The sequence below is a fragment of the Diaporthe citri genome, assembly GCF_014595645.1.
Source record: "Diaporthe citri strain NFHF-8-4 chromosome Unknown scaffold_3, whole genome shotgun sequence".
Taxonomy (NCBI): Eukaryota; Fungi; Ascomycota; class Sordariomycetes; order Diaporthales; family Diaporthaceae; genus Diaporthe; species Diaporthe citri.
In genome coordinates, this window is record NW_025064848.1 from 994,406 (window position 1) to 1,008,246 (window position 13,841).

General features: G+C 43.8%; 3 protein-coding genes across 3 annotated transcripts; 2 read left to right on the forward strand and 1 right to left on the reverse strand.

Annotated features, from left to right (window-relative positions):
- Window positions 1-745: 745 nt before the first annotated feature.
- INS49_007878 (uncharacterized protein) lies at window positions 746-4,373 on the forward strand (the record flags this gene model as incomplete). Its single annotated transcript, XM_043168624.1, has 2 exons — window positions 746-2,105; window positions 3,286-4,373. The coding sequence occupies 2 exons, from the start codon at window positions 746-748 to the stop codon at window positions 4,371-4,373; spliced, it is 2,448 nt and encodes an 815-aa protein (XP_043026304.1).
- Window positions 4,374-5,035: 662 nt separating this feature from the next.
- On the reverse strand, window positions 5,036-5,653 carry INS49_007879 (uncharacterized protein; the record flags this gene model as incomplete). Its single annotated transcript, XM_043168625.1, has 1 exon — window positions 5,036-5,653. The coding sequence occupies one exon, from the start codon at window positions 5,651-5,653 to the stop codon at window positions 5,036-5,038; it is 618 nt and encodes a 205-aa protein (XP_043026305.1).
- A 2,834-nt stretch (window positions 5,654-8,487) lies between these two features.
- Window positions 8,488-9,533, forward strand: INS49_007880 (uncharacterized protein; the record flags this gene model as incomplete). The annotated part of the gene is made up of 3 exons (XM_043168626.1): window positions 8,488-9,073; window positions 9,236-9,331; window positions 9,379-9,533. 3 exons carry the CDS (start codon window positions 8,488-8,490, stop codon window positions 9,531-9,533), a joined length of 837 nt encoding a protein of 278 aa, XP_043026306.1.
- Window positions 9,534-13,841: the final 4,308 nt, after the last annotated feature.

The following is a 13,841-nucleotide window of genomic DNA, read 5'->3' on the forward strand; positions in this document are numbered from 1 at the left end:
ATATCTACGATCCATCAACCGGGTCCCCCGCAGAATGTGGGGATAAGGTATGTGAAACGACCTGCCAGAGAAACTAAGGACCTCGAAGGGATCGGCCATGGTTGCGACTTCGGATAGAGACGATCGGTTTCGGTCCAAGGTTGGATGTAATAATAGGCCGTATGTCCATCAGAGTCAAGGCTAGTCTCCGATCATAAGAGAAACAGTATTGCAAGTGTAGTAGTATGTCAGATTGGATCGCCTTGTCCACCGTTTAAAGCCGGCAACGGAGGTAACTAATCCAAGGCTCGCCCAAGGGCAATGACTCGAGCACGGGCAAAACACGGGACAACTGCTAGTAGTATGTCCTTCCCAACAATGTGCGTAGCGTATGCTTGGGGGGCCAAAAGACAATTGTCTTGAGAACCAGGTCCCGTCTGATCGAGAGAGTACTGTAGGCGGTGTGACATAGCTTGAAAAGTAAGAAAATTATCACCCCTTATGTCACAAGATCACATTAGAGTGACAAACCATAGAGTCTCTTATCAGGGCCATGCCGAGCCGTAGAATCGGTAGGCAATGACCGAGTCAGGGCATGTCATGAAGATAAACATACTTGGAGAAAGATCACCCACCGCCTTCGACAAGCAACGACCAGTCCGGTCTGCGTATCCAAACCGGCCCGAGGCTCACCACGGCCACCCAAAAATACTGAAAGGACAACCAAGCAACCTGAACTATTACGTCCTGGCAAGGCCATCCAACAATGTCACCACCACTCATTCTGTACGCCATCCCTCCGCGCGAGGGCCACATGCGCCCAGCCCTCCAGATAAGCAGCCACCTCGTCTCGCGCGGGCTGGACGTGACCATCCTGGGCGACGCAAAATGGGGCCCCACCATAACCGCCATCGGCGCCCACCCCTCGCCCATAATCGGCCTCTGGGGCGCGATGGAGGACTACAGCAAATGGGGCGAGATCATCCGCGCGCAGACGGCCGAGGAGCGCCTGCGGATCTCGCTCTCCGACGGGTTTGTAAGGCTGCTCCCCAGCGGGCTCGAGTCGGTGCGGCACGCGCTGGCCGGGATCAGGGAGCGCCTCGGAGGCGGGGACGTATTGAGGGGCCGGACGGTGGTTGTCCTGTCAGACACGTGTTTCTCGGGGACACTGCCGCTGAAGCTTGGGACGGACCTGCCGCAGGGGTACGAGGGCGTCAGCGTCAAGACCGTGGGCATCGGTCTGGTGCCGCGGTTCTGGGCGGCTCCTGAGCGGCCGCCGTGGGGCAGTGGCCTGTCGTATGATGTGACTGAGAAAGGGATCTCGCGGAATCTGGAGGCTCATGCGAGGAAGTGGGATCAGACCGCCGAGGATAGGGCGAGATGGGTGCTCGGAGCGATGAATTGCAGCAAGTCCGTCGACGAGCTGTACGAAGAGTACGACAAAGGCTCGGCTGCTGTAAGACGGCCTTTCTGGGATGCTTCGACGGTCTGCCACGACGTGGTTCTCCAGATGGGGTTTCCGAGTTTCGAGTTCCCTGTGCCCAATGAGCCTGCGCACCTGAAATTCGCTGGCTCGCTGCCCCCAAAGCCGATCCCTTCAGATTTAGCGTACCCAGAATGGTACTCGGAAGTACTGGAGAACAGCTCAAGCTCAGCTGCTAAGCCAGGACGGAAGAGGATTGTATTTGTGGCGCAGGGAACGGAAGTGTTGGACCACAGAGACCTGCTGATACCATGTGTGAAGGGCCTTGCAGGTCGGGAGGACGTACTGGTGATTGCGGTGCTTTGTCAGAAGGGCGTAACTATCGACAAACATCTCAGTCTTTTTGAGGGCGCAAAATTGCCTGAAAACGTCCGAGTCACCGACTACTTCCCCTACGATGCAATTCTTCCGCACGCGGACGTTTTCGCCTCGAATTCTGGATATGGAGGTCTAACTCACGCTGTGGCTCAGGCTGTGCCGGTGGTACAGGCTGGAGATGTTTTCGACAAGCCTGACATTGGTAGAAGGGTTGAGTACTCTGGTTTGGGTGTGTTTCTTCCAACTTCACCCCCGACTCCGGAAGCCGTAGCTGCGGCCGTGGATGAAGTTCTGGCCCAGGACAAGTACAAGAAGAGAGCTCTCAGTTTGCAAGCAGAGTCTCGGGAGTATGACCCGCTTCATATCATCGAAAACGAGATCAGGGCCTTGTCTTTAGGCATCGATACATAATTCATAAGCGTTTGAGCGCAAGCTCCGTTTGGTGTATTCGAGAATCCTTCCATAAGCAAGATGTTCAGGATTCCAGGTCGCCGAAGATCGCACCAGCTCATGCATTACACCGCTGAAAGCATCCAAGCCTGATGTTGTGCCTAGGGTCGTCAGTCGTTTTCTGGAAATCTTCCGTCATGGTTGTTGTCTGAGCTTTGACTTCATCACAGGGCGTCTAGCTCAAATGGTAGAGCGCGCGCTTAGCATCAATTTCTTCTCCTGAGGAGATCATCTTGCGCGAGGTACACGGTTCGATCCCGTGGTCGTCCATTTTGCCGATTCCGGGGCCATGATGCTTGGAAACTTGATCCACGGTGTCAAATTTTTGCCATTGTACTTGCCGACCCGGATGCACTTATCGTCAGAGGCGATTCAATGGTTGCTGCTTCCGCTGCTGCTGCTTGGGCAAACTCGCGGTGGTGGATGTGACCATCAGCCCGAGTCGTGAGGAGTTGTGGTAACGCTAGGCGAGTGCTGGTGAAAACACTCGATGGCCCCACCCGCCGGGTGCCATCCGGGCGGCCGACCCAACACGGCATTGATCTGACGGCCCCGTCTTGCCCGGCGTTCAGCCCGCAGACACAATACCAGCGATCCGCAAAAGTGAAGAGCGACTGTTTGAGGCATCCCGGGACTTGGGGTTCGCCCCCGAGACAGACTGGGGCCGAAGATGGGGCCTACTTGGCGGAGGCTCGCGGGCCTTAGCCCGGGTTGAAACGCCTTGGTCGTCGATGAAACATCTCCGCTTACCTCCAAGTTGGCGGACTCGAGAAGTGTCGACGCCACCAGCAGGCTTGAACTGGCCGAAATACCTGTTAAATAACTTAAGACTGTTTTCCTTAGGCTCCTTTTTCTTCAGCGCCGCATTCAAAAATTGACGTTGAATGTTACGGATGCCATGCGTTTTCCCATAATCCTGTCTTTCTTGGCGTTCACCGATGGTTTGAAAGATGGCTTCTCAGGCGCGGGTATTGAGGGTTTCTGCGCGTCGAGTCCGCTCCTGATATTGAATGAGGACGTCTCATGCCGCCCTAATTCAGCTTCCGTAACCCCAGAGGTCGCCACGGACAGGCTCGCCCGGCATGGGACGGAGGGGCCGGCAAGTTCAAATGAGACTGGCTGGGAGGGCCCTAAGCACTGCGTGAGAGAGTACTGTGTTTACTCCAACCGAAAATTCGCAGGAGGCATCACGGTGATCACAACAGCCGACAATGCGAAGCGGATAGCAGAGATCCCTGAGATCACCACGGCGAGGAGTGGGCCGCCACCTTTCTTTGCTACTGAGGTGCCGGGCAAGGGGACCGGGCTTGTCGCAAACCGCACGATCAGGCGTGGAGAGGTGATCATGACCTGGCAGCCGAGCTTCGTGATACATCGTCGCTTGCCGGACGACCTGAGCCAAGAGGAACAGTATCGCGTACTGGATGCCGCACTGCTCAAGCTGCCAGCTCAGCGGAGACGGGCCTTCTTGAAACAGCTGGGCCAGTTCGGCGGGCACCGCGTCAGCGACATCCTGTTGACGAACTCATTCCAGATGGACGTTGGCGGAGAGGGAGGTGAAGAGGAGGGCCGTCACCTTTCGAATTTCCCCGATGTGAGCTTGTACAACCACGACTGCCGGCCAAACGCAGCATTCTACATCGACGACCGCCTGACGCACCACACGCACGCGGTTCGAGATATCGCCGCCGGTGAGGAGCTCACGTTGACGTACATGAACCCGTTCGAGACGTTCGCGGCGAGGCAGGCGCACATCCAGCAGTCGTGGGGGTTCAGGTGCACGTGTCAGCACTGCACGATGGCCGAGGACAAAATTCGGGAGTCGGACGCGCGATTGTACGAGATCGACGAGATGGAGGCAGAGCTTGGCAACTTTGCGAGCGCGAAGGCGTCTGTTCAGATGGTGGAGCGGCTGCTGGAGGTGTATGAGCTCGAGAGATTGGACGTCAAGGTGCACGGCGCGTATGTGCTCGCGGCGTTGAATTACAACTTGTTCGGCGATGCGAAGAAGGCGAAGAAGTACGCCAAATTGGCGGTCGAGACGGGAATTGTCGAGTTCGGGCCTGATGTAGACGACGTCGCAGCGATGAGGGAGCTGGCGCGAGACCCGAAGGCTCATTTTACCTGGAGGAAGCGGGTTTGAAATCGAAAGGGGCATTCAAACGATTCAGCTCTCCAAGGTTGTGACGGAGTGAAACGGAAAAGGATTCGGGTTGACGTCTGAGGAAGGCGTCTCAAGTCAAGAATGGAAAGAGACGGCTAGGAGATGTCCGGGTGCATTTTTGGAAGGCGCTCCCCCGATTTGAGTAGATGGCACCGCATCAAAATCTTACGACAAATCCAATCACTTCGAGATGCCGAGTTTTTCGCTTCGTCAAATGTCGGTCGATGACTCTTGACACTTGTCGAAGCGGGAGTGGAAGTCGCCAGTGACTTGCTGGCTGAATACCTCACCGTCAGGTTCACCTTCCCAACGGTGTTTCTCTAGGGTGCTGGTCCTCTATCCTCTCGAAAATGGCTGAGGGATTCCCCATTCACACTGCAGTTCAAACATCTGTAGCAATTCGCCGGCTATGCTAGATAACACACAAATGGAAATGCAACATCGCTGGCTGTTTGGTATCCCGACAAAAAAGAAACATTCGTACAATCGTCATGCTTGCCCACCATGCGGCTCCTCAAGAGTCCGTCCTGGTCGCAATGCTCCTTTTCTTTTCCTTTTTTCCTGTGCATCTCAACTCACTCCAATTTTTAAATCCCCCTTGTCATGGCCACCTCTGGACATTCAATGCCAATCAATGGCATTTATCGCGTCCAGTCCATGCCTCTCCACCCTCCCCTGCAGTCATGTCCGGCGCGGTCCCTGCTCCTCGCTCCTCCCACGACCGGCCGCCGCTCCGTCTCAGAGTACTCGCTGTCGTAGTCGCTGTCGAGCACGCGCCCGATATCCTTGACGCGGAGCACCGTCCGCGCAATGTATCTCCGTCGCTGCCTCCTCAGGGGACGGCCTCGCGTCATCGAGTCTGACCTCCTCGGTGCGGTCACCACCACCCTGGGTGTGACGCAGACCTCGGAGCTGCAGTCGTCGGCCTGGTACTGCTCCTCCTCCTCCTCCTCCTCCTCCTCCTCCTCCTCCTCTACCTCTACCTCCTCCACCTCGTCGGCCCACCTGGCCGTCATCTCCCATTCCTGGTCGTCCTCGGCGTCCGCACCCTCGGCGTCTGCTGTGTCGGCGTAGCGTCCGTCAAGGTCCTCCCGGGATGACGGGATATGGTGCAGCTTCCTCTGCTGCTGGACGTAGGCCTGAGAGTTGCTGCTCAACATGGCTGGGAAGGAGAGCAGCATCTGCAGGAAGACAACGACGTTGACGATGATGAGGGTCAGGCCCAAGAAGGTCACGCACACTGCGATGAAGCTCGACATGGTGGGTACAGGGCGGAGACAACACCGGTGTGGTCTTTTTCTGTTTCAATGTTTAATTCTTTGGGCCAGGCCAAATCAATGGGAGAAAGAGGATCCGGCCCTTTCTAGTAACAGCAAGCAAGCGCAGTGATATGGAGTCGCAATCAGGAATTCAGGAACGTAGTACGGATGCATACATCATCGCTGGGGCGGTGCAGAAAACAGGAAGAGGAGAGTCCACCGCCCTCCTCGACTTCGAGGAGATGACGGCACAGATATACAAAAGCACATTCCACGCATTCCACACATTCCGCACCTGGGGTTATCTCTGACTCCCTCAGAGTCACTCACTGGAATGGGACGTCGTCAAAGGGCGGACCAGGGTGAGGGAGGGCTGGGCCCCCACCAGAAGGCGAAAGACCCTTCACCGCAACAAACAAACCCGCGTGCTCTGCCCAGCCAGCCCAGCGAGGACTCGACGGGGCCCCTTGTCGGGCCCTCCCGCACTCGATTCCATTGGGCCACACGTTCCACGATGACATGGCGCCATGCCGGATGAGGCCTGGGATCCTCAGGAGGAGTGGGCGGCCTTACCTGTCTTGCAGTATCGACATCGTGCCCCGTCCGCGCCGGTGCCCTTTCGTGGCTCCAATGCTGACCGCGCGGGTGGGTTCGCAGCTGCAGCTCTTCTCGCTGCACTCTGCAGTCGTTCAGTTCCTCTCGACGGCTGACCACGAGACCTTTGGCCTTTTGCTGGCCCCTGCTCAGACGTGGCTCTCCTCTTTTTGTGACCTCAGGGGCGACGCGAGGGGGGAGGGATGGGGCGGTGTGCCCGCGAACCTGGCCTAGCGAGCGATCCGGCGCACTGGGAGGTCTAGAAACTTCCGGGCCATGTCGTGATCGTGCATTCGGGCAGTGGGAAGGGTTCGCGGGGGAACCAGGGAGGCATGCACCAAGTTCGAGGCTACTGCGCGCGTTCTAAAAGTTCTTCTTTGCCTGACAGTCGGTGGGTTTGTGGGCTTGTCTTATTTGGGGTTGGTTGACGATGGCGTGGCGTGCGTCAGGCGCGTCAGCTTGCCCTGTGGATCTTCCCTTGCTGCAGAGCGCGACATCCCGCGGGTAAGCCGGTCTTTGCTTCCAGCCCCGTCTTCAGGCCCGACTTGCACTACACTAATGCTGGCTTGATACTGTCAGTAACGAGAAAGCACATGTTTCCCCATGTGCTTGAGGCACAGATGAGGTCGATTTTGAGTTGTCCGTGCCGCGATCAGCGCGGCGGGCAGGGATCAAGTCCCCGACTGCATGCACCTGTAAAAATACACGGGTCAAGCGCTGCGTTTCCTATCGACTTGGGTATCCCCTCGACCTGATGGGAAAGAAGCATGGACAAACCTTGTGGCGAGAAATTGACATGTGCTTTAGTAAGGCAGAAGCTGTTCCCATTTTGATCCAAGCGGTCGACTCCCATGCCTGGAAAGACTTTTCTCTTCTCGACCAATGCTCAGGCGTGCCATCCAGGAATTCGATTTTTGCTTGGCCAGTACCGGAGGACGACGTGGATACCTGTTTGGAAAGTTGAGGTTAATGCAGATGTGGGTCACGATGCCAGCAAGCAGACCATCGATGGGACTACTCTGTGTATCCTGCGCGGAGCATTGAGTTTGTCGATTTTATATGAGCATCAGGCTTGATAACAACTCATCAGGAGGAGCCCTGCAGATGAGAAATGATGAAGATGGTATTGACCATCCGTAGGTGCGTACTGTGTCTAGCAAGATCATCATCGAAGTGCCCTGATGTCACTTTCGCTTCGACAAAGAAGAAGATCATTTTGACCCAGTTTCGGGTCAGAAAGATAGGAGGATACAGGGTGGGCAAATTATGCCTTATGCTACATCAACTCAAGTCAACAGCAGCACTTAAGCGAGTTCATCTGGTCGATGTCGAGGAGGCGAAGGCTTTGCAGCATAGTCCGGGAGCGATCGTGCAGTCGTGCCCCCAGAAAGATGACTCTAGGTCTAACGTAGACTTCAGAAGTATATGAATCTGTTAGAAAGTTAGTTACCATGACGACCTCTTAAAAGTAGACACCCTCAAAGTGGCTTGTAACTTTTGTCTCTGCATTCATTTGTAGTTATCTGGTGCCACATATATTTGTCAACCCTTTTCAGGTTGACTCACTTTCTTAATTTATATTCTCGAGGTCTTGCGATGAAAGCCATAGAAAAAGGTGACCCAAATCCTCGGAGCTCCCTGAGGAGCCCACAATGACCATCAGACTACTCAATGGGGAGGTTTCGAAAGATTCGAGACAGAATTGAGAGAGGAACTCTTTAGGAAAATTCTTTATGAAGGCTCACAACGCCGGAGTCACCTCCAATGGGGGAAAAAGCGGGCGGCTTACGGAAGGCTTGCGGTGTCTGGCCTGGCCGGTCTTTGCCGTTGTGCTTGAAAACAATCTTTCAGATTCTAAGCGCACGAATGCGTGTCGATGGTCCATGAGTTCCCATCCGATCAGTGATCTCAGGAAAACATGCATGCAAAAACAGCCGCTCTTATCTGTTCTCAACACATTGGTTGATGTAGAGTGAGGTAAATACTCGGCTTCGGTTTGTCACTTTGGGCTGTACCAACCCAAGCCTTACAACTTGTCAATTACCCAAGTACCTACAATTCTACCCCTTGAGTCCCTGCTCTGCTTTTGGCAAGGCAAAGTCCCTCCCAAACGGATCGCAGCAACCCCCTCCTTCCTTTCAAGCCCTGGGAGGCTTCACTACGATCCAACCTCGTGTTAGATCAATCAAGTCAAGTCACGCTGAGATCCTCTTAACTGACCTGAACAGCAAGTCGAAAAGATGGCGACAGACGAATTGACTTTTCGTATCTCCGGCCTACCTGACTTCTGGGCCCAAGCAACTAGAGAAGTGATCAATGCGAACACGACCTTACTCGACGCATTCAATGCCAACGCAAGTGGTGAGGTCGTCCTGCACGGCTGGACCCCAAAAGTCTTCGATTTCATGATGAAGCTTTTACATCACGAGGACGATGAGCTAAACGACTTCTTCGACGAGTTCGAGGCCGAGGTCAAGGACGTTTGGTCGATCGCCAGCTTCCACGAGAAGTTCATTCAACACGCGCACGCGGCTGACGAGGACTCCGAGACACACGAGCCTGGGCACCCTACCCTGAGGATGAGACAGTGGTTCCGGCGCTGGTACGAAGAGAATGGCGGGGGTTTCCGGGGGGCGTCTGCCTCAGACCTGACCGTTCTCGTCATGCCTGCATTCTACATCGGTGACGCCCAGGCATTCATGTCGGTGACGCACGATTGGTTCCTTCATGTAAACGGCAGACAGGCCTCGTCCGAGAACGTGAGGATGCCGGAGGATTTTGACCAAGGCGGAGTGGGCGTGATCACAACTAACCACCCACTGTTTGGTACGTCCTCGTGGTTTCCTTGGTCAAAGAATAACCAGGTGTCTCCTCCCCGTGGTTCCTCTATCTGAGCGGTGTCCCAGGGGACAGAAGTCTCTGCTCTCAAGTCACTCTCCAACGCCTACATAATAACGTTCAGACGTGTGTGCTAACCCGAGGCCCCAGGCCAGCTCGCGGCAGCCCGATCAAACATGATCGGCAAGATCGAGGTGGAGTTGAACTACGACGAGAAGAAAGACGGCCTCCCCCGCGGCCGGGGCCGTAAGCCAACGGAGTGGACCCAGACTGGTGCCCCAAGCTGAAGTCAGGAGCTTACTACAAGGCTCTGTTCGCTACCGGGTGGTGGCCTGTCGAACGAGTGGTGAAGGATCACTCCATTCACCAGACCCTTACTATGATCGAGAATAAGTTCGACTACGTCAATTACGACAACAGGCAGGACTGTGCTTCTTTATGCACCTAACCCACTGAACAGCACTGCAACGATCACAAGGGACGCTATAAACTATACGATATGGGTATATAAGTTGCTTAATTGCTAATTACGCTTAGAGGGTAATGCCTTTAGTGTTTTAGGCTGCAACGCTGCTTATATAAGCAGCTATCTACCCATTATTTATAAATTCATATTATCCTCTTCCCTAAATAAACTATCCTTAATCTTACTATATAAATTATATCCTTTAATAAGAAAGAGTAAAATATATACTTAATATTTAATTCATACCCTTATTAAATAATTATTTCTTCTTATTATTATAATAAATAATAAAATAACATAATAATAATGCATTCCTACTTATCTTAATAATTTACCTCTTAATTTAATTGCTTTTATAAAAATTTATTAAAAAAACGGCAACCTTTAAAAGATAATTTTTTAAATAAGGAAGTTTTAAGTTTAATTCTTAATTTAGCTAATTTCCTTTTTTATTTTTCTTTTAATTATTTAAGTATAAAAAGCATAAGTTGCTTAAAAACAAAGTATTTAATTATGTTAATAAAATATTAATAAGCAATTAATAATAATTAATAAGCCGCTGCTTTTTATTTTTAATTAAATTATATTAATTAAGTAATTTAATTATAATTATACTAAAGCATTATTTTATTAATATATTATAGGCTTTTAATAAGGTAATTATTTATAATATATATTAAAAAGAAGTTTATATTATTATATATATTCTTAAGTATAATATTGTTAAAGCTATAAAAAATATAAGTATTATTAATATAATAAGCAATAATAATTTAAGAATTATTATAATAAGGCTTATACTTATAAGCATATTAATATACTTATAAAACTTAATTATTAAAAATAAATATATATAGCAATACCTTATCCTTTTAAAAAAATACTTAAATTTAATTATAAAAGGCTTTTAACCTTATAATATAATTCTATATTAATAAAACCTTATATTCCTTAATTAATTACTTTATAAAGTTATTATTTTCTTACTTTATAAGTTTTTATATATAAGCAATATAAAGTTTATGCCTTAAATGTAATAATATGCTAAGGAAAAGGAAATAAGGGCTATATTTACTTAACTTTAAAATTTAATTATATAATATAATTGCTTGCTATATTAAAGCTTAAATATCTTAATTTAAATTAACTAGCTATTTTTATAAAATTATATACTTTAAGTATTTATTAATCTTCTTAACTTTATTATTATTTCTTAGCTTAATTAATATAACTAAATATAGCTTTAATTTATATTAATAATGCTAAGCTAAGGCAACCCTATTAATAAAGCAATTAATATTATTAAAGATTTATTTATTAAGTATATTAAAGATATTAATAATTTTATTTAATAATAAGAAAGTACTTTTAAATTATTAATTTAATATAACCTTTACCTTAATTTATTTAATAATATATTTAATAATTATTAAGATTAATATATTATTAACTAATATAAAGTTAATAGCCTATTTTATTAATAAAGCTAATAATATAATAAGATTAAGATTTAACAACGTTAAATTAAGTATCTTTATTAATTAATACTTTATATACTTAATAATAACTTGCTAAATAATAAAAATAATCTTAAGGTGCTAATACTCCTTTAATACCTTTTAAAAGGTATTGCTAATTATTAAATAGCTATATATTAAATATAGCTTCTTTATAGCTATAAGTAGATTATTATATTTTAAAATTAATAAAAGAAGTATTGCCTTTAAAGCAATGCTAATATTATAAAAAGGATTATTAAGTTGTTATTTATATATATAAATCCTATATAACTATCTTTAAATAACCATAAAATGCTTTTTTACTTATTTTAAATTAATAATAAAGGGGAAATTAATTCCTTCTTAAAGGTATTTAAAAACTGCTTGTAAATTTACTTAATTAAGCTTATAAAGGTGCTAAATTTACTTAAATAAGTCCCTCTCTTTTCTTTACTTAAAAACGGGCAAAGTAAATTTAAAAACCATATTTTTAAGTAGCTTAAAAAGGTAATTAATAAAAACATTAGTCTTATTAATGCAGTATATAATATAAATGCCGTAATGCTTAATGGCATTAAGGAAATGTATAATTTTTAATGGTTAATTAGCCTTTATATTAAGGGTTTTAAGAAATTTATAATTTATAAAAATAGTAATTTCCATACCTTAAATTTAATAAGATTAATATTAAAGTATTAATAATATATTAAAAAATTCTTATTTTTAAGTAAAGTATTAAGTTTATATATTTATTAACTTCTTTAAAAAGTATAAGATTAAGTGTAAAATAAATTTAATTTTATATAAATATAGCTAAAAAAAAGCGATACCTATAAAGCCTTAATTAATATTTATCTTTATTATAAAAGAAAGTTGTTAATTAAAAGTTTTAATAATTAAAAGAATAATAATAGCATTATAAATATTTCGTTATTACCGCTATACTATCTTTAATAAAGTAATTAGCTAATCTTTAAAACTATTAATATAATTAATTAAAGCGCTAATCCTCTTAAAATATGCCTATATTAAGTTTTAAAGGTACTTAATAGCATTAATAAAACCTTAAACTTCCATAGTTATAATTAACATAGGCTAATTATAAATAACCGCAATCTTTATTAAGTTTGCCATAATGCCTTTTTTTAAAATAAGGAAGCTTAAAAATATACCCTTATAAATAAAAAGGGAGGTCTTTTAAGTATTAAGAACGAAATTATAGCGATATAATTGCTAAAAGATTATAAGTAAATATTTATGCAATTATAGCATAAAATCTATCCATATAGCAACGTTATTTAAAAGGCCGCATATAATATCTTAAAGATCTTAAAAAACTTCCTTAATAAAAGCTTAAAAAATAGTTAAGGCATTATATAAGCTAAATAACATTATTAACTATTTATATAAGCTAAAGAAAGTAATAAATATTATCTTTTTAATATTTATATAATAAATATTAATATATTAAAAGCTATTCTTTAAGTTAATAAAGGCATAATATTTATAACTCACTATATGCTAAATTTAATTTATTATATTAAGCATAAAGTATATATACTTCTTAATATACTTATTAAGCTCTTAATAATTATAATAAAAACACTAAATTATTTACTGCAATTTAAGCGCATTTCTGCTTAAGGAAATAAGTTTCTTTAGGATTAAATATAAAGCTAATGCCTAAGGGCTTTTACTTTTCCTAATTAATATTCCTTTATATACCTTAATAAAATCATAAATAGCTTATTTCTATGCTAAATTAAACTACTAAAAAGGCTAATAAAATAATAAATTATCGCTAATATTAATACAATGCTTAATCTTTATTAAAAGGTCTACTTAACGCTTCTTTAAGTTAAATAGTTTAGGAAACTTAATATAATATTCCCTAAGGTAATGCTAAACTTAAGAGTTATTTATAAGAATATTTAAATATTATTTAAAAGCAAAAGGTTAGGTATTCATAGCTAAGAAGGCCGTTTCCTTTATTAAGTATATTAAGTATTAATAAATAAATGAAATTAATTTTAATTAATAAAGAAACATAAATAAGCAGATAATATCTTATAAAGTATAATACATTATTTATTAATAAAAGATTATTTTCCTAAGCATTAACTTTGCTAAAAAGATATTATTAAGAATAACTTTATAAAAAATAATAAATTAATTTATAAAGCTAGTTTTTATAATAAAATAAGCTATTATAAGAATATCTTTAATAATATAAGAACCCTTACCTTTAATACCTTTTATATAAGCAAAGCAAAAAGAATTATATAAGGCAAGCCATGCTATTAAAGATTTAAAATAATAATAAATAGTAAAATTATAATTAAAGAAGGTATTAAATTTATAGCTATTAAAAAGGCTAGCTTAAAAAATATTACAAGGGATATTAATACCCTTATAAGCTAATTTATTGTAAATAAATAGCAGTTAACTATTAATACCTACTTTTATAAAGTAAGTACCTTAATTATCTTAATTCTTATAATTTAATTTATTAAAAATACTATTAAGCAGCTTATTAATATTATTATTATTATTAAATTAAGCAGTTAAGTTATAATACTCCTTATCCTTATTATTTAAATTTAAATTAATAATATAAATATAAGTATTTTTATAGTTAAATAAAGGCTAAGAATAAGGCTTTTTATTATATTAAGAGGAAATTATATTATATAAGCGGGAAGCTAAGTTAATGCGCTTACCGTTTTTATATAAAGTGCCTTTAAGTATAATAAGGTGGCTATTATTAAGTATTAAAAAGGCCTTAGGTTAG